Consider the following 19,058-nt stretch of genomic DNA (forward strand, 5'->3'; position numbering starts at 1 on the left):
GGAGTGCAGAGGAGGTTTACTAGGCTGATACCGGAGTTGAGGGGGTTGAGCTTTGAGGAGAGGCTGAATAAACTAGGCTTGTACTCGTTAGAGTTTAGAAGAATGAGGGGAGATCTCATTGAGACATATAAGATGATGAATGGGATGGATAGGATAGAGGTGGAGAGGCTCTTCCTGCTCAGAAAGGACAGTAGGACTAGGGGGCACAGCCTCAAGATAAAGGGGGGTGCGGTTTAGAACGGAGTTGAGGAGAAACTTCTTCACTCAAAGGGTGGTGAATCTCTGGAATTTTCTGCCCGTTGAAGTGGTGGAGGCTGCCTCGCTAAATATTTTCAAGAAGCGGGTTGATGGGTTTTTGATAAGAGAGGGGATTAAGGGTTATGGGGAGAGGGCGGGAAAGTGGAACTGAGCCACGACAGATCAGCCATGATCTTATTGAATGGCGGGGCAGGCTCGAAGGGCTAGATGGCCTACTCCTGCTCCTATTTCTTATGTTCTTATGTTCTTGAGCGAATTGTGGTGCCTGATGCTTGGAATCTGCCTCATTTGTATTGCTGAGTGCCAGTGATCCAAAAAACAGTTGTGTTTGCACCTTTAATGTGTTCAGCCGCAACCCATGCTCGATGTCAGTAAAAGTCCATGTGCAGAAGTACTGCAAGTCCATTTGTTTTAATATTGGCTGAATTATACCAATGTTGGCAGTGATAAATCACCTCTTGATTTTCCTTAATCTCTCTGCTGCTCCATTTGTTGGACGATGTTGACCCAAGATACAAAGATGTGCGGGTTAGCTTGATGGGCCATTGTGTCAGGGGAGTTAGCAGGCTAACTATGTGGGGTTATGGCAATAGGGCCTGGGTGGGATTGTAGTCAATGCAGCCTCGATGAGCTGAATGGCCTCCTTCTGCATTGTAGGGATTCTATATAAAAAAAGATTGGGCTGCTGCTATCTGGAAGCACTAAAATATATAAAATTCATTGGATCACTATTTTGATCAAGATTCAAGTGAGACACACGCGTGCGCCTCGAGCTTGCAACTATCCAATTGAGGAAAAAGAAGGAGTTGCATTGAGATAGCATTGCAGGACATCCCAAATCAGACAAAGCATACCATACATGGAGAAGCAGAGAGAGTGCAGAATATCATGTTAAAGTCATAGCTAGGGTGTAGAGAAAAATCAGCTTAATAGCTCGTATTAAGTTGATCGGTCTCTACGCCCTGGCTATGACTGCAATACTTCATTCTGTACTTTCTCCTTTCCTTCTCCATGTATGCTATGCTTTATCTGTACAGCATGCAAGGAAATAACACTTTTCACTGTATACTAATACGTGTGACAATAGTAAATCAAATCAAATCAAATCTCCTTACAGTCAATGATGTACTTTTGAAGTACTGTCACCTTAGTATTGAGAATTGGAGGCTCATATTCATATTTTGTCGTGTGGAAGTTGATGCAACACAATTCATCATCCAAAAAGAGTCAGTTCATCTACTTACACTATGCTGTTTTGCATCACAAAACCACACTTTCTGTTGCTCAATGTCAGTGTACGTCATTATCCACAAACAAACTATATCAGAAGTTAAGCAAATCCCAACGATAACATGAAAAACTCTGAAAAAGTGTCTGAGGATTACAAACATTCATTCAAATCTTTTGGTTCAGTTGTTTAACTGCTTTAGTTTCCTTCTCTTGGCCTGCAATATTACATGAACCCTTGATTCACTTACCAACCAATAAATGGACACATCCTCCATTTAAATGTATTATAAGTGATTAATTGTATGGTAAAAGTTTGTAATTTAACAAGTTCAAGTAAGACCTGTTAAGATATAATTAATGCCATACTTACTTGGCCCACATTCTCTGACAATCCTAGTTGCAATGCAGTCACAAAAATGGTTAGATTGTGTTTTAAGTACGACAGAGTAAATTGTGTTCTTGACCACAATTCCCTCACTTTTGTTTACAATTGAATCTCGTTCCTTCACTGTCGCTGGGTAAAAACACAGGAACTTCCTCCCTAACAACATTGAGGGTGTACCTACACCTCCGGAACTGCAGCAGTTCAAGAAGGCAGCTCACCACCACCTTATGAAGGGCAAGTAGGAATGGGCAATAAATGCTGGCCTCACCTGCGATGCTCACATTCCGTAAAATCTAAATGATCCAGGTGGAGGTGGATGGGATTATGGATCACATGGTAAATTCTGCAACATGAATCCAATCAGCGAGGGATTCGGATATTTGTTGAAATCCTGGCACTGCCATTGATTTTATTCCACTTCTGAAACAAGATAACTGAACTAAACAAATATTACCATCTACGTCATAACTAAACCCGGTTTTGGTTGTAACCATAGAATCTTACAGGACAGAATGAGGCCATTCAATCATCATGTCTGTGCCAACTCTTTAGAGAGAACTATCTGCTTATTCTCACTTACTTCACTGTCCTGGACAGTTTTCCCCTTCCACTATACTTCGAATTCCCCTTGGAAAATTGCGATATCACCCACTTCTTTTCAGGCATACATTCCACACCATAACAATCAGTTGGACAACAGAATTCTTTCTCAGCTGTCATTTGGTCCTTTTGCCAATTATCTTAAATCTGTAGCCTTTGACTGGAGCTCTTGCTGGTAGAAACACTTCCTCTGAATTTACTCACACAAAGCCCTTCATTATTTTGAAAACCTCTATTAAATATCTTGGTTCTCGAAGGTGAACAAACCCAACTTCTCCAGCTTCCTCATTCATAGCTTTTGATTTTGTAGGATGTTGGCAAGTTTAATTTTTAGTTAAATTGCAACCAGAAACTAATTTGTATTTCCCGAGGAAAGGATAGAATTTATGAAGAAAATATATTTGTGAGGAGCATACTGTCCCCAATCTATACTCCACTCCCTGGTCTAGTTGTACAAGATTTTCCTGTGCAGTTATTGTTTCATGAGTAATGCCAGTGACACCATTTGTGCAGCTTATACGAGCTTGAGTTACACTCCCTGATCGTGCCGTAATGGTGTGAGGTGGGGGCAGGGTATAATTCCAGTCACAATTGACAGGGCTACCATTGTACCTTCTACTGATTGAAAAAAAGCATGTTTGCTCTTCTCCATCCACAATAACGTTGAAACAGAGGAGGCTACTAGGGTTCAAATGGACCAAAATGGTTTTGCGCTGTCTTTAGTTACACTGTCACCGCTTTGAAGCAAAATCAATATGAGACCGCCTCGAGGAGGTTGCTCCATTTACATTGATCTTTAGGCGGTCTTTGTTACCAAGGCAAACACTTTAGTTACAGAGAAAAGGGCATGCTGCCTTAATCAGTGACACAATGGTGTCACTACCAGGGCCAGAGAGAGAAACCACAGGCCCTGGTGCTTCTCCTATTCTAGGCTCATTATCCACCACCCTCACCTTCAACTCTCTCCCTCAGTCACACATATTATATTTCCCCTTTTAACATTCACCAGTCAATTCACTAAACCATTGTAGAAAGATCCTAGTGAAATGATAACATACATTGTTGCAGCTGGCAATAAACATGTCCACAATGTATGGCAACATGGGGTCATTAATATTGAGAGCAGTATAATGCAGCTAGTTTGTGTGCACCCGATAGGTGAGCACAGGAGTTTACAATGCAAATACATAGCGTCTGAACTGAAACACAATAATGACGTGATGTGATGGAGTCCCTGAACTTCATTTTCTTTCACCCACGGTTTCTCACAATCATTCGACAAAACAAATAACCAGAATAAGAATCCCAGTTTTAAAAAATTGGACAATTTACCTATTTGCCTGCTTAACTTTATAATTTGAATATTTCAAAGCATTTTCCTTCTCTGTGGAGTTCTCTGGAGTTTCCTTCTCTGGAATTCTCTGCCCGTTGAGGTGATGGAGACTACCTCGTTGAATATATTTAAGTCACGGGTAGATAGGTTTCTGATAGACAAGGGAATTAAGGGTTATGGGGAGAGGGCGGGAAAGTGGAACTGATCCACTTCAGATCAGCCATGATCTTATTGAATGGCGGGGCAGGCTCGAAGGGCTGGATGGCCTACTCCTGCTCCTATTTCTTATGTTCTGTGAGGTGGTCCCCAAGGTATGGGGCTGCTCATGGTATAAAGTGTGCCAGAAAAGTTTGTAGAGTTTAGAGAGAGTTGGGTTGAGGAGTTGAGGGACCAGGGCATAGTTTGCAGGTGAGATCCACAGCATGGAGCTTCTGTTGGGGAAAACTTAACAACACAGAAACTAGAATCAGAGTAAACCATTCGGCCTACTCCGCCATTCACTTTGATCATGGCTGACCATTGAATTCAATATGCTGATTATCTCCTTCCTCACATATCCCTTGATCCCTTTAGCCCCATCAGCTATATTTAATTTCTTCTTGAAATCGGACAACGTTTCAGCCTCAACTACATTCTGTGGTAGTGAATTCCACACGTTCACCACCTTCTGGGTGAAGAAATTTCTCCTCACTTCAGTTCTAAAAGGTTTACTTCTTACCCTCAAACTATGACTCCTAGTTCTGAACTCCCCCCATTGAGAACATTTCGAATATCCTTTCTGAATCTACACCGTATAACCTTGTTAGAATTTTATAAGTTTCTATGAGATCCCATCTCACTCTTGTAAACTCCAGTGAATATATTCTATCCAACTTAATCTCTCCTCATATGACAGACCTGCCACCCCAGGAATCAGCCTGATAAACCTTTGCTGTACTCCCTCTATAGCAAGGTCAATTTTCCTTAGATAAGGATATCATTACTGTACACAATACTCCAGATGTGGCCTCACCAACACCCTGTACATTTGCAGCAAAACATCCCTATCCCGAAACTCATATCCTCTTACTATGAAGGTCAACATACCATTTGCCTTCTTTACTGCCTGCTTACTTTCAGCGACTCTGACGAAGATGACTCTTCATCAGGGCCTGACTCGATGCTATTCCCTCTCCACAGATGCTGTCAGTTCTGCTGAGATTTTCCAGCATTTTCTGTTTTTGTTTCAGATTCCCGCATCCACAGTATTTTGCCTTTACCTAAAATTGATGATGTTTGAATTAAGCACAGCACATACTGAAAAAAAATTGAGGTGATTATTCCCCTGTGAAAGACATAGTTGATTCCTTGGTGCCAAACTGATCTTTGAATAACTCTCACATTGGAAACCATTACCATGTAGCATTCCAGCACTGGGACATTTTGTTTCACAAAGGTACCGAGGGTTACCAAACCAAGCTGGGTAAATGGAGTTAAGATACAAATCAGCTATAATTTATTTGAGTGGAGGAATATGCTTGAGAGACTGAATGGCTTATGTTTGTTCCCATGTTTCTTGTGCAGCTGTTTTTTTTGTCTAAACATGAAATTTAATATTCAATAATCCAATTTATTTCTTCATTAGTAAATTATATCAAATGAGATAACATACACACCGTTTCTGTTACGTATTATTTAATCTTTCTAGAATTAGGTTTATCACAAGCTGTTTTGCCAAGGTCGATGATTTGTAACACAGGGCTTCAGGATCAGCCTAAATGTGTGGCATGACGGCACAATGATTAGCACTGCTGCCTCACAGTACCAGGAACCCAGGTTCAATTCCGGCCTCGGGTTACTGACCGCACATTCTCCCCGTGTCGGTGTGGGTTTCCTATGGGCGCTCTGGTTTCCTCTCACGATCCAAACATTGCAGGTTAGGTGGATTGCCCATGCTAAATTGGCCCTTAGTGTCAGGGGGACCAGCAGGGTATAAACATGGATAAAGCCTGGGATTGTAGTCGGTGCAGACCCAATGGGCCGAATGGCCTCCTTCTGCACTGTAGGGATTCATAGAGTCATAAAAGTTTACAGCATGGAAACAGGCCCTTTGACCCAATATGTTCATGCCTCCTTTTTTTTTTGAAACCCCAAAACTAAACCCTATTGCCCACATTTCGTCCATATCGTTCTATACATATCGTACCCATGTAACTATCAAAATGTTTTTTAAAAGATAAGATTGTACCTGCCTCTACTACTACCTCTGGCAGCTAGTTCCAGACACTCACCACCTTCTGTGTGAAAAAATTGCCCCTCTGGACACTTTTGTATCTCTCCCCTCTCACCTTAAACCTATGCCATCCAGTTTTAGACTCCCCTGCCTTTGGGAAAAGATATTGACTATCTACCTTGTCTACGCCCTCATTATTTAATAGACCTCTATAAGATCACCCCTCAGCCTCCTATGCTCAAGAGAAAAAAGTCCCATTCTATTCAGCCTCTTAACTCAATCCATCAAGTTCTGATAGCATCCTAGTAAATCTTTTCTGTATTCTTTCTAGTTTAATCATATCCTTTATATAATAGGGTGACCAGAATTGCACACAGTATTCCAAGTGTGGTCTTACCAATGTCTTGTACAACTTCAACAAGATGTTCCAACTCCTGTATTCAATGTTCTGACCAATGAAACTAAGCATACCAAATGCCTTCTTTACCACTCTGTCCACCTGTGACTCCACTTTCAAAGATCTATGAACATGTACCCCGAGATCTCTTTGTTCTGTAACTCCCCCCAGTGCCCTACCATTAACTGAGTAAGCCTTGCCCTGGTTCAATCTACCAAAATGCATTAGCTCGCATTTGTCTAAATTAAACTCCATCTGCCATTCGTCAGCCCACTGGCCCAATTGATCAAGAACCCGCTGCAATTGGAGGTAACCTTCCTCACTGTCCACCAGGCCACCAATCTTGGTGTCATCTGCAACCTTACTAATCATGCCTCCTATATTCTCATCCAAATCATTAATATAAGTGACAAGTAACAGTGGGCCCAGCACTGATCCCTGAGGCACACTGCTGGTCGCAGGCCTACAGTTTGACAAACAACTCTCTATAACCAACCTGTGGCTTCTGTCAGGAAGTCAATTTTGTATCCATTTAGATACCTCACCCTAGGCAAAAGGCAGGGAACTATAGGCCGGTTAGTTTAACGTCTGTTGTAGGTAAAATGTTAGAATCCGTCATCAAGGAGGAAATAGCGAGGCATCTTGAGGGGAATTGCTTGATAGAGCAGACACAGCACAGTTTCGTTAAGGGGAAGTCGTGTCTGACAAATTTACTGGAGTTCTATGAGGATGTGTCTTGGGCGGTGGATAGAGGAGAGCCGGTGGATGTGGTCTTTCTTGATTTTCAGAAGGCGTTCGACAAGGTACCTCACAAGAGGTTATTGCAGAAGGTCAGTGGACATGGAGTTGGGGGTAGGGTGTTAGCGTGGATAGAGGATTGGTTGTCAAATAGGAGGCAGAGAGTGGGGGTCAATGGGTGTTATTCGGATTGGCGGATGGTGACTAGTGGAGTGCCCCAGGGGTCGGTGCTGGGGCCTCAGCTATTTACCATTTATATAGATGATCTGGAGGAGGGAACTGAGTGTGTGGTGTCGCAATTTGCTGATGACACCAAGATTGGTGGAACGGCAAATTGTGCGGAGGGTGTGGAGAGTCTGCAGAAGGATCTAGATAGGCTGGGCGAATGGGCCAGGAACTGGCAAATGGAATTTAATGTTGGCAAGTGCGAGGTGGTCCACTTTGGTAGGAATAATGGTAGGAAGGACTATTACTTACGTGGCGAAAAACTGCAGCAGGCGACGGTGCAGAGGGACCTCGGGGTCCTTGTGCATGAGTCGCAAAAACCCAGCTTGCAGGTGCAGCAGGTGGTCAGGAAGGTTAATGGGATGCTGGCCTTCATAGCGAGGGGGATTGAATATAAAAGTAGGGAGGTCTTGCTGCGGCTGTATAGGGCATTGGTGAGGCCGCAGCTGGAGTACTGTGTGCAGTTTTGGGCGCCGTACTTACGCAAGGATATTTTGGCCTTGGAGGGAGTGCAGAGGAGGTTTACTAGGCTGATACCAGAGTTGAGGGGGTTGAGCTATGAGGAGAGGCTGAATAAACTAGGCTTGTACTCGTTAGAGTTTAGAAGAATGAGGGGAGATCTCATTGAGACATATAAGATGATGAATGGGATGGATAGGATAGAGGTGGAGAGACTCTTCCCGCTCAGAAAGGACAGTAGGACTAGGGGGCACAGCCTCAAGATAAAGGGGGGCGGTTTAGAACGGAGTTGAGGAGGAACTTCTTCACTCAAAGGGTGGTGAATCTCTGGAATTCTCTGCCCGTTGAAGTGGTGGAGGCTGCCTCGCTAAATATTTTTAAGACGCGGGTTGATGGGTTTTTGATAAGCGAGGGGATTAAGGGTTATGGGGAGAGGGCGGGAAAGTGGAACTGAGCCACAACAGATCAGCCATGATCTTATTGAATGGCGGGGCAGGCTCGAAGGGCTGGATGGCCGACTCCTGCTCCTATTTCTTATGTTCTTATGTTCTTACAACAACCTACCAAGCGGTACCTTGTCAAAGGTACAATAATTCTCACTCCACATTGTGGAATAGGAGGTCAATGAGATTGGTATTGGTCATAGGCCTGAAATGAAGTCTATCTCTTCTCACTCTGTGTCGCCAACTCCAGTCTAGTTGCATATCTCCAATTCTCTTTACCCCATTTTTGCTGTGACGCTGGATCCTTCGATAAATATATCTACCTCTCCGCCTCCTTTTCCTCGTTTAAGATTTCCTTTGCAACTCATCTCTTTGACCAATCCATTGTTTTGATCACGTATCTGTGAAACAATTTGCCAAGGTCAAAGGCGCAACATAAATGTAAGCTGCTGCTTATTATGTAGAGCAGAAAACATTTATTGAACTGTTTTAATTTTATTATTAATTTTGCTTTCTTTTTAGAATGATTTCCTGCGGAACACAGTATTGCAGCTCAAGCTGCTGGATGTCTGCTAAAGCTCATATTGTCTCTGCTGTTCTTTTTTTTGTTCTCACTACATATCAAGGTAAGAATCAATGGTTGTGAGTTAGTACCAGTGATGGCCTCAGTTAATTATACCAATTCTATTGGACGTGACCTGTCAAACACATTCTGGGTTAGGAAGCCAACTTCAAAGTTATCTTCAAAAATTGCTTTATCTGGCAGCATGATAGATCCAGCTCCAGCTGCGGTTCCAAATAGACACTGTAAAGAGAGACCTTTTCATTAGTTGACACAGCTACTATTGTTTAATTTTCTTTTTCTCTCCAGTTGAGTGTAAACATTAAAACATTTAAAAGTTGAAACTGTACTCATATATTGAAAGTTGGCTTGCTTTTAAAATCATTTTTACACGATGTGAGCGCCACTGGCCGGAACAGCATTTATTGCCAGTCCCTAATTGCCCAAGAGACAGTAATAGTGATCTGCCTCCTTGAACTGTTACAGGCCACGCAGTGTAGGTACATCACAGTGCTGTCAGGGAAAGAGTTCCAGAGTTTTTAACCTGGTGACAGGGAAGATATATTTCCAAGTTGGGATGGAGTGACTTGGAGGGGAACTTCCAGGTGGTGGGCGTTCCATGTTTCTGCAGCCCTTATCCTTCTAGATGGTGGCAGTAATGGGCTTCAAAGATGCTGCCTAAAGAGCTTTGGTGCGTTCTGAAGGTTGACCAAGGAGAGACAACAATATGCACAATCTAACCCTCCTCACTTATCATAAGATCATGGAATCCTACAATGCAAGAGAAGGCCATTCAACCTATCGAGTCTGCACTGACCACAATCCCACCCAGGCTGTGTTCCCATTAGCCCATGCATTTACCCTAGCTTTGACAAAGAGTCATCTGGACTCAAAATGTCAGCTCTTTTCTCTCCTTACAGATGCTGCCAACCTGCTGAGATTTTCCTGCATTTTCTCTTTTGATTTCAGATTCCAGCATCTGCAGTAATTTGCATTTAGCCGAGCTAGTCCCCCTGATACTAAGGGGCAATTTAGCATGGCCAATTCACCTAACTCGCAAATTTTGAACTACGGGAGGAAACGCCCACACACACAGGAAGAACATGCAAACTCTACACAGACAGTGACCGAAGCCGGGAATCGGACCTGGGTCCCTGGTGCTGTTCGGCAGCAGTGCTAACCAGTGCGCCACACTGCTGCCCCCACTTTAAAATATCACAGAGCACTTTTTAGAGAGGAGAATAAAATGGCCTCTAAATCGGTAGAAAGGAACATATGGAATGAAGTTAGGAGTAAAATCTAAATGATACTTGTACAGTAAACATGTTTCATTGAATGCAGGTGATGGGGAGTTATTTGTGCTCTCCACATCAGGATGTTTGACACTGTTGGGTTAGAAGATTCATGTTTTTAATGTCTATCTATGTAAATAAAAGTTTATTAAAGTGTGTAAAGGTTGATTCTAATTCCAGCCTTTATTACCTAGCTTAATGAAAGTAAGCACTAAAGAGTGGCTCAAGTGAAAATTCTGAGGCAGAATCTTCCATGCAGGAGGGAGGAGGTAGGATTTTGAATGCAGGAGGGAAGAGGCAGTGTAGGATAACATACCTAGGGATGATGATGGAGTAGTCTGGTACATTGGCTGAGAGGTTTGATTCTCTGAGTATGACTATGGACAGGATTTTGGCCCCCACTCTGCCACGTGTTTTCTAGCAGCGGAGGTGACACACCAGTGACTGCTGACAGGATGTTCCAGTCATGGACGTCTAGGGCATTTTGCATTGGTCACCCATTCCATCACCAGGGAACCTTTGGCGGGACCAGAAGATCCCATTGGTGGGAAGGGCCAAAAGATTCAGCCCTATGTTTATGTCTCAACAAGTCTTTGGGACACCTCTCCCTGTATTGGCACAAGTCCCCAGATGTTATTGAGGAGGACACTGCAAAGCTGACATGTGCCTTTGTCATTACCAATGCTTAGGTCCATGCTGACCGCGTCCATTCAGTTTTATTATTGCTTTTTATAGAGGTTTAATATAATTGATTAGTTTGATACGCCAAATCAGAGGATAGTTCAGAGAAGAGTTGCTGTGGGTTGGATTCACTTGTGGGCCAGGTTGGCTCAGGCTTCCCCTTCCCCTTCCCAAAGGGATATTGGTGAACCCGATGGGTTTTTAACAATAATCTGTAAATTAAACTGGTGCCGGTCTTTTTTTTTGTGATGAATTGGATTTAACTTCCCCAACTGCTGCATATTGCATTGGATCTTTAGTTCAGGCGGCTGATGGTTCTGTAACATAACCACTTACACTTCTATACCTGATGTGCTCGTGGGTGTGCACTGGATCAACTTGCTGAGCTGCATTGTCTTATCATTGTGTAGGACATGTCTGAAAACTGAGGAAGTAAGATTTAACAAGTCACTTTTTTTTGAATGAGAATCATGCCTTTCTAAAAGACATGACTGTGCAATATTATCCCAGTGGGAATGATTAGACTTAACAATCTTCAAAAAGCAATGTTTATGAATAGGGATCACATTCCTGTCTCTTGCTCAAGCAATGTGCATCCATTTCAAATGCAGTTTGATAACGTCAGTCAGGGTGTGATTTGTGTTTTTGGCAATCCAGGACTGAAATTGAAAAAAAAAATCAGTCAGGATCCTTGTCGTCCGCTGAACCCCTCCAGGGGAGTTGCCATTGGTTATGGCAAATGTGATGCTGTTGGAGTGACTGGTTAAAATTAAGGAGTGTTTTCAGCCACACCCTCTACACAGTCTATAATTGATCCACACTCCACCATATCTACCTGCATCTGAGTCAAACGGCCTGAAGCAAGTTGGCATCGTCACATAAAACAGCAACAAAGCAGAGTAGGAACCCCACAGCTTTCACAATGTAACAATTTTTCAGAGATCAACCCAGCTGGTACAAAAGTATCTTGCAACTAATCCACTCGCCTTCCAATTGTCAGCTAACTCTGTACTTGTGATGCCAAAACACTCAGTGAGAAACATACATATACAGACTTGATGGAAGCTAAATTGAATAGCCCTGAAAATGGGTGTGGGATCGTGATGTGTAGTTAACTTGTAGCCATTCAGTATAATCCAGGAAACATGCCAACTTTGTGCTGCATGCTCATTTGTAGGATTGATGTGCACTGTTCATTGGTTGGGGCGCATCAGCAGGGGCCTCCAAGTTGTAACTTGTTCACACCAGTTAAATGAAGTTGGCTAAAATAAAATCATAAAATAGATAAAGCTGGCTTTGGCTTAGACAATAACATAGAGATGGGATCTTGCACCTAATGAGTGAGTGGAATCGGCTGCCGTCGGTGGTGGTAGAGGCAAACTCGCTGGGGTCTTTTAAGAGACTTCCGGATGAGTACATGGGATTTAGTGGAATTGAGAGTTATAGATAGGCCTAGTAGGTATGGATATGATCGGCGCAACTTGTGGGCCGAAGGGCCTGTTTGTGCTGTAGTGTTCTGTGTTATATGTTCTATGTGGCACCAGGCTTCTGCCAGGACAAGGCGTAAGGATAGTACTGATGTCAGCCTGCTGGAGGGTGAGGTCATTTGGATGGAGCAGCCAATAGAAAAATGCTGATGGGTATGCACAGTGACATGTCTGACCCATTGGGAAATCTAAGGTTGTTGTCAAGTGACACAGAGGGGCCCAACAGCAACTTGGCACAGGGTTTGACATGGATGGATCTTGACACCGTATTGGAGTGACAGCTTACATTTCAGGATGACAATATTCATTCTTCTATTCCTGCCACTGTGTCAGTGCCCTCGTTTGAGGTTCCCTGTCGGTACTGAGATGGTACAGTTCACTTCTGGGTAGTTTAGAGCCAGTGCTGTTATGGTTAGTGGCAGGGGCTGTCACTTCATGATGGCGAGATTATGCAGAGTACAGTAGAACACAAGTTTTGACATCTGTCCTGCCAAGTACTATAAGGCTCCTCAAGAGAGGTTCAAGCAGCAGTAGCGTTGTTTTATCATGCTAATGGTTTGCTATTTCACATTGTGTGACAGCTTGTTTTTCAGTGTGTGTACACAGTACACATTTGTGCACTGGACTCATCAGCAATATTATTGCCCAGTAGTCACCCATTGCCATGGTGGCTCAGAAACAGCTGGCACAGTACGAAGGCATCATGGCTGCTGACAAGCATTGAATTACTTGATTCACTGTCTATGGTCACTCTCTAGTCTGACCTTTTGAAAGTGGCATTCCATTTGGATCTAATTGCCAGCAGAGTTGACTTATAATACCTGAAAAATGCGCTTGCTGTCAATGGCATCCTATGCCACGGGGAAGGCTGCAAATCCTATTGGAGGTTTGTGCTGATCCCACCTGCTTATTTCTAGCTAGCTTTCTTTGAATAAACAGCCTCAGTGATCTTTCTGTATCAGTGGGTGGCAAGCTGTGAGTTGCTGCAAATATCTCCTCGAGCCTGGAAGGAGCCAGATGCATAAATCTTCATCATCACAATCACCTTCATGGTCACACTGGTCTTCGCCCTCCCATGAGTTTAAAGTTTAAAGCTTTTTATTAGGCTTGCAATGAAGTTACTATGAAAACCCCTAGTCATCACGCTCCAGTGTCTGTTTCAGGTACACTGAGAGAGAATTTAGCATGGCCAATGCACCTAACCAGCACGTCTTTTGGACTGTGGGAGGAAACCGAATCATCTGGAGGAAACCCACGCAGACATGGGGAGAATGTGCAGACACCACACAGGCAGTGACCCAAGCTGGGAATCGAACCCGGGTCCCTGGCACTGTGAGGCAGCAGTGCGAACCACTGTTGCCACCCTGCAAGTTTGCAGTCACGGCTGCATTTGGTTGCAGATTTCAGTCTCTTTACTAAAGCACAGACATTGGCTGGAATCCTCCCATCCCACCCACCACTGGAATTGCAGAAGGAGGCCATTTGGCCCATCAAGTCTGCACTGACTCTCCAAAAGGGCATCTTACCCTTCCATCCTTCATCCCAACTCACCCAGTATCACCGTGGGCAAACCTTTGGATCCATGCTGAGATGAAGTCAAGTTCTCAGTGTTGATTGATGACTTAATTGTTTCAAGAAAAATGCTCATTGATTAAAAAAACTTCAGTTAAATTCTTTCAGCTACTTAATTCCTCATAAAAATGCAAGCATTTGTATTCATAACCCCAAATCAAAAGCTGTGGCCATGGTTTTCAGTCCTGCCAGCAGCGGGCATCATCGCAGTCAGGACTTTTGGCTGCTCTCCAATTTTTTCCATCCCGCCTGCGATGATTCCCATCACTGGCATGGCCGTAGAATTCCATCTATAATCACAGCTCAGAGCTGTCAATCAAAGTCTGCCCTGACAGGCACCCCGCTGTGATATTCATAGGTTGTGAAATCAGTCGTGCTGCACTAATCCTATAAGCCTGAGTCCTAAGTCAATAGACAAGTGAAATTGCAAACATTTTTTGTTTACAAGTGCAGTTTCTTTTTATTTAAAGGGCAGGAGATTTAATTCCCTTCAAAGTTTAGCAGTTCAACAGAGCTTATCCACTTTTTATACACATTTACATCTACTCTTATCAATAGCAATAAGCACCTTACCGCTCTTCAAAGGTTCTCTGGACATATCTAAAAGAGTACTCCACCTCTTCAAATGGCTTGAAAAGGTTGATACGGTCTCCTTAAAAATGTAAAATCCATATTTCTGAAACCTGTGTGATGATAATTGGATCTGTTGAAGGAAGCTTCACTTCTACATGTACCTCCATTGTAAACAATGAGAATGTTAGGGGATTTTCACAGCAACCTCATTAGACTGTTAATGTAAACCTACTTGTGGCACTAATAAATAAATTATAAATCCAACAACAGCACTTGCATCTTAACCAATTGATTTATGTGAAATAGGCACATTTCTTTGTGGGCTTTTGACTGCTGAACATTAACATTTCTTACTTCTTTGATCTTAAAACTCAAATGGCAATGATCATGTATTAATTTTATTTTCCAATTCTTTCCAGGAAAATGCGCTACCCTCAAAAACCAAAAGGCAGTTTTCCAGCTTAATGCTCCTGATGAATATGGGACACTATCACCAGGAACAAGCATTCCTCCACTTGATAGTTTTACTCTCTGCATTGACATCAGGCTAAGACAGAATAATATGAAAGGAATGACAGCATTTACTTACAACACAGATACCAAGCGCATTCCTTCCAATCCTAACCATGACCTTGGCATTATGGTGATAAACAGAAAATTGATAATCTGGTTGTTTCATCAACGGATTAATGTACAGAAAAACATTTCCTTAGCTAACTGGCATTCCCTGTGTTTAACGTGGAGTGGAAAAACTCACAAAACATATATTTATGTGAATAAAACAGAAGTGCTTTCAAAAACACTGAACAGCTATTACGAACTTGGTCAAAACGGGAGCCTGGTGCTTGGTCGAAAGCACAGTCGGGAGCCAGACCGCTTGAGGGTGGACCCTGAGACATTTGTTGGAGACTTGTATCTGTTCAGATTGTGGGATCATGCAAAAGGCAGGAAGGCAATATCCCAGCTAAACTGTGAAGATGGAAATGTTATCAACTGGGACAGCCAACAATGGGACTTCAGTGGATCAATCTTGGAATATGATGACTCACTACCTTGCTGTAAGTACCACTGCGCTGATTAAAGAGTTTATTTAAGGTATGATCTTATCACATGATTGAGAAGAAATTGAATTGTATTTTCATCGCTAAGGTAGCACAGTGACACAATTACTTAATAAAGAGTTAACAAAGAGTTTTGCCTTTCCAATTTGATGGACGTAAGCCAACATAACAATCAGATTACACAAAACCGTTCGCTCAATTTTTATTTTTCTCACCAATGCCAACAATACTTTGCCAATTACACTCCACCCAAAATTGCACCTAATCACATATTGCCAAAACAGTACTGCCAATCCTTCTGACACAATTCCACTCGGTGAGTCACGTACTGCCACAACACTTTCCCAATCACATTCCACTAACATGTTCTACCTATTCACAGTCAAAAAGAACAATTGGCTGAGAGCCAGCGGAGAGGACTACCTCACTCACCTCAATATAAACTGGAAAATAAATTCTCCACGCAAAATCAAAAACCGATTAATAAACTTTAGCTCAACAGCTTCATCCCTGCAGACCTTATAAAGCACTAACCCCTTGAACACACCCCAATACATTATCCTACCCTTAACTGCATAATTCCCATCTGGCCATTTGATTCCTCACATTTGGATGCCCAGTAACCATCTTCATGTAAACAACTAAAATCCGTGTACACAAGAGCCTGCCTCCAAATAAGAAATGATCAATTTCATGGCTCGAAAGCACTTACAAAGGAACGTTCATCCTTCATACTATTCCTGATTTGCAGATAACTAACATAAAAAATAAATAGGACTGGAAAAATGTCCAACTTGTCCATTTTGCCCACCCCAGGTAGCCATGAAGCCTTAACCATCATGGTTCATGAGGCTCTGTAAGGCAATTCAAGTCCAACAGCCAAAGCCGGGATTCTCCAATCTTGTTCACCCCATATCCACTGTCAGCGAGAACAGAGAATTTGGCACTCGGCCAAATTTCCATTCACTGCTGTGGAATCGGACAATCCCAGTTGTGGACGAGATCGAGGAACTCCAGTCCAAATCTAGTTTGCAATTTAAACCTTTTATTGCATTTGTTTAAGTCCTTGATACTGCAATGTCCCTAATGAACATGATGTGGGTATGCCGGCGTTGGACTGGCGTAAACACAGTAAAAAGTCTGACAACACCTGGTGTTGTCAGACTTTTTACCTAATGAACATGCACAGAAATAAATAATATTACTCAATTGCCCCCCTGGATAGAGATATAATGTAGGTCAATCTTTTTGATCCTGATTTTCTAAAAATAGGTAACAAAAGAAGAAAAAAAAATTTCATAAGCTTCTTGCCTCACACACTGTCCTTGTACGTTCATTATATCCTGATAACAGTTATAGTGAAGATTCCCGGAAATGCAAATGTCCGTGCTAAACTTTCAGACGGCCAATGTGTTTATCATCAAGCATGCAACCATTGACCATTGTTTAACTTCAAGTCAATCATGGCTATCTTATGATCAGAAAAAGAGGCCAACAGGCATGAATTTCATATCCAGCCCTGTTTGTCAAAGTTAACCAATACAATTAGTTAAATTGTACCCTGATACATTAAATCATAAAGCATTTTGGGAATGAACATCACAAACTAATTTCCAACTTGCAGTACAAATTTGAAAGCTATTTATCAGTAAAACAAAAACTTCAATCAAATGAGATTGAACCTAACCTTAATTCCATATTTATCTGTTCATAAGAATAGGTTACTTTATATTCCACAGCAGAGAGTAGTCATGTAATCGCAGATAAAAGCCAAATACTGTGGATCCTGGAAATCCGAAAGAAAAACAGAAAAAATGCTGGATTATCTCAGCAGGTCTAGTAGTACCCGTGGAGAGAAAAACCCAGTTAACATTTTAAGTCCATGTGACTCTTCCACAGAACTTCTCCAAGCAGTTATACAGACTCGAAACGTTAACCCAGAGTCTGGAATTTCACTGCCCCGTCCACCACGGAAATTGGAGCGGGCAAGGGGCGGAACATGGAAAGGTCCGTTGACCTCAGGAGGGATTTTAAGGTTTTGGGATGAGCGAGGTCGTAAAATCTCACCCCGAGTATCTCTCTACAGATGCTAAATTTGCCCAGTATTTTCTGTTTTCTCATAGTCATGTAATCTACTGGGAGTGGAAAAATAAATAAGAAACGTGAAGGCCGATGTAGGAAGGAAAAATATTGGAAAATTTCTCTCTGATTCCCCCTGCCCCTCCCTCACCACCACTACCAAGAGGAACCTCTAGTTCTTCAATGTGTAATTTATGGGGTTTTTTTTATAATAAACAAACTGATTTTATTTATTTCAGTAATGACTGAAAATTAGGGAGAGGTGAGAAGGGGAGAGATGACCGCTGATAGGCGAAGAGACAGAAAGATACCATTGTCCTTTTAAAATGATTGAAAGAAGGAACAACACAGTTGAAGAGGCAAAAAGAGCGATATGACCCCTGTGACAAGGTGTGAACGGAAAAGCTGAAATCTGGATGGGGTTGGGGGAAAGAGGAGGAGAAGGGGAAGAAGGAATGAGGGACCTTTTTGCATTATGGATGTAGATCAACTCAGACTTCACTAGGAACAAGGTGGAAGGTTGCAGTGTTGGGGAATTAGCTGGCCCAGTGTCCTTCAACTTGCTGTGAGCAATGCAACAATAAATCTTCGAGTAATTTTTCCGTGAAAGACCGCTTTGAGTGTTATAATTAAATATTTGAAGGTCGATTTGAACTTGCGGCAGAGTTGGTGGTGAGGGGTGAGTCAGAGATGGTGGCAAGACTGAATGCCATCATCGGTGTGAGCCCAACTGGTGTATTTTATTTGTTGAGTCTTCTTTACATGTTGGTTACCTAACACTACCCAACTGGCGAAGAGGACTTTGGATGACAGCAGGCAACTGCTGGTGACCCAGGGAAACCATTCCCAGTAAAAAGTAAGTGCTTTGCAAAGCTGAAAGAAGAGAATCACAGTTAGTGGAGGAAGGAAAGCCCAGGCCAGGAAAGGCCCAGTGTCTCTTTCTCAGATCAAGAGGAAAATTCCTGGCCTTTTTGGTCCCTGAAGGAATATTAATGTAAGTTAGCAGTCTCCTGCTCCATACTACCATTCCAAATGCTGGTTATCAATGGAGATGGTACTACAGCTTGAGGCATGGGGGTCTTCCCTGAGATCCCTATGATTCAAAATGTCTGCAGATGCCTGAGAAGGCAAGCTGATGATTCATGAGGACATAGTTATATTTTTATTCAACACTCTCTCCCTGTCCTACCCTTGGACAATTCAAGGCCTTATATCTACTGATCTGCAGAAGAGCCTTCATCTCAGCAGCCTTCTTCTGCTGAAGCTGAATATCTTCATGCATTTCTAGATATATTGACCAGCAAAAGGAGTGGGCCTACACCTGAAGATTCTCCAGCTCGTGTGAATGGCCCAGGAATGACTCTACGTACCTGAGTAGTGCTTTTCCTGGCCATATTAATAGCAACTAAGTGTCCTCTTTGGGGTCTGCACGTGAATTGATAATCTGTATCAAGAACGAGTCTATATAGTA

At 42.6% G+C, this 19,058-nt stretch overlaps 1 protein-coding gene across 1 annotated transcript in view; it reads left to right on the forward strand.

Moving 5' to 3' along the window:
- LOC145352878 (mucosal pentraxin-like) overlaps nt 1-19,058 on the forward strand; it is a 53,480-nt gene that overhangs the window by 7,286 nt on the left and 27,136 nt on the right. Inside the window, exons 2-3 of the mRNA XM_080203182.1 lie at nt 8,803-8,906; nt 14,867-15,505. Of these exons, the coding sequence (XP_080059308.1) occupies nt 8,804-8,906; nt 14,867-15,505 (742 nt within the window). The 5' untranslated portion in view covers nt 8,803. The remainder of the gene's footprint in view (nt 1-8,802; nt 8,907-14,866; nt 15,506-19,058) is intronic.

This window comes from Carcharhinus amblyrhynchos, chromosome 15, assembly GCF_965287045.1.
Source record: "Carcharhinus amblyrhynchos chromosome 15, sCarAmb.v2.hapA, whole genome shotgun sequence".
Taxonomy (NCBI): Eukaryota; Metazoa; Chordata; class Chondrichthyes; order Carcharhiniformes; family Carcharhinidae; genus Carcharhinus; species Carcharhinus amblyrhynchos.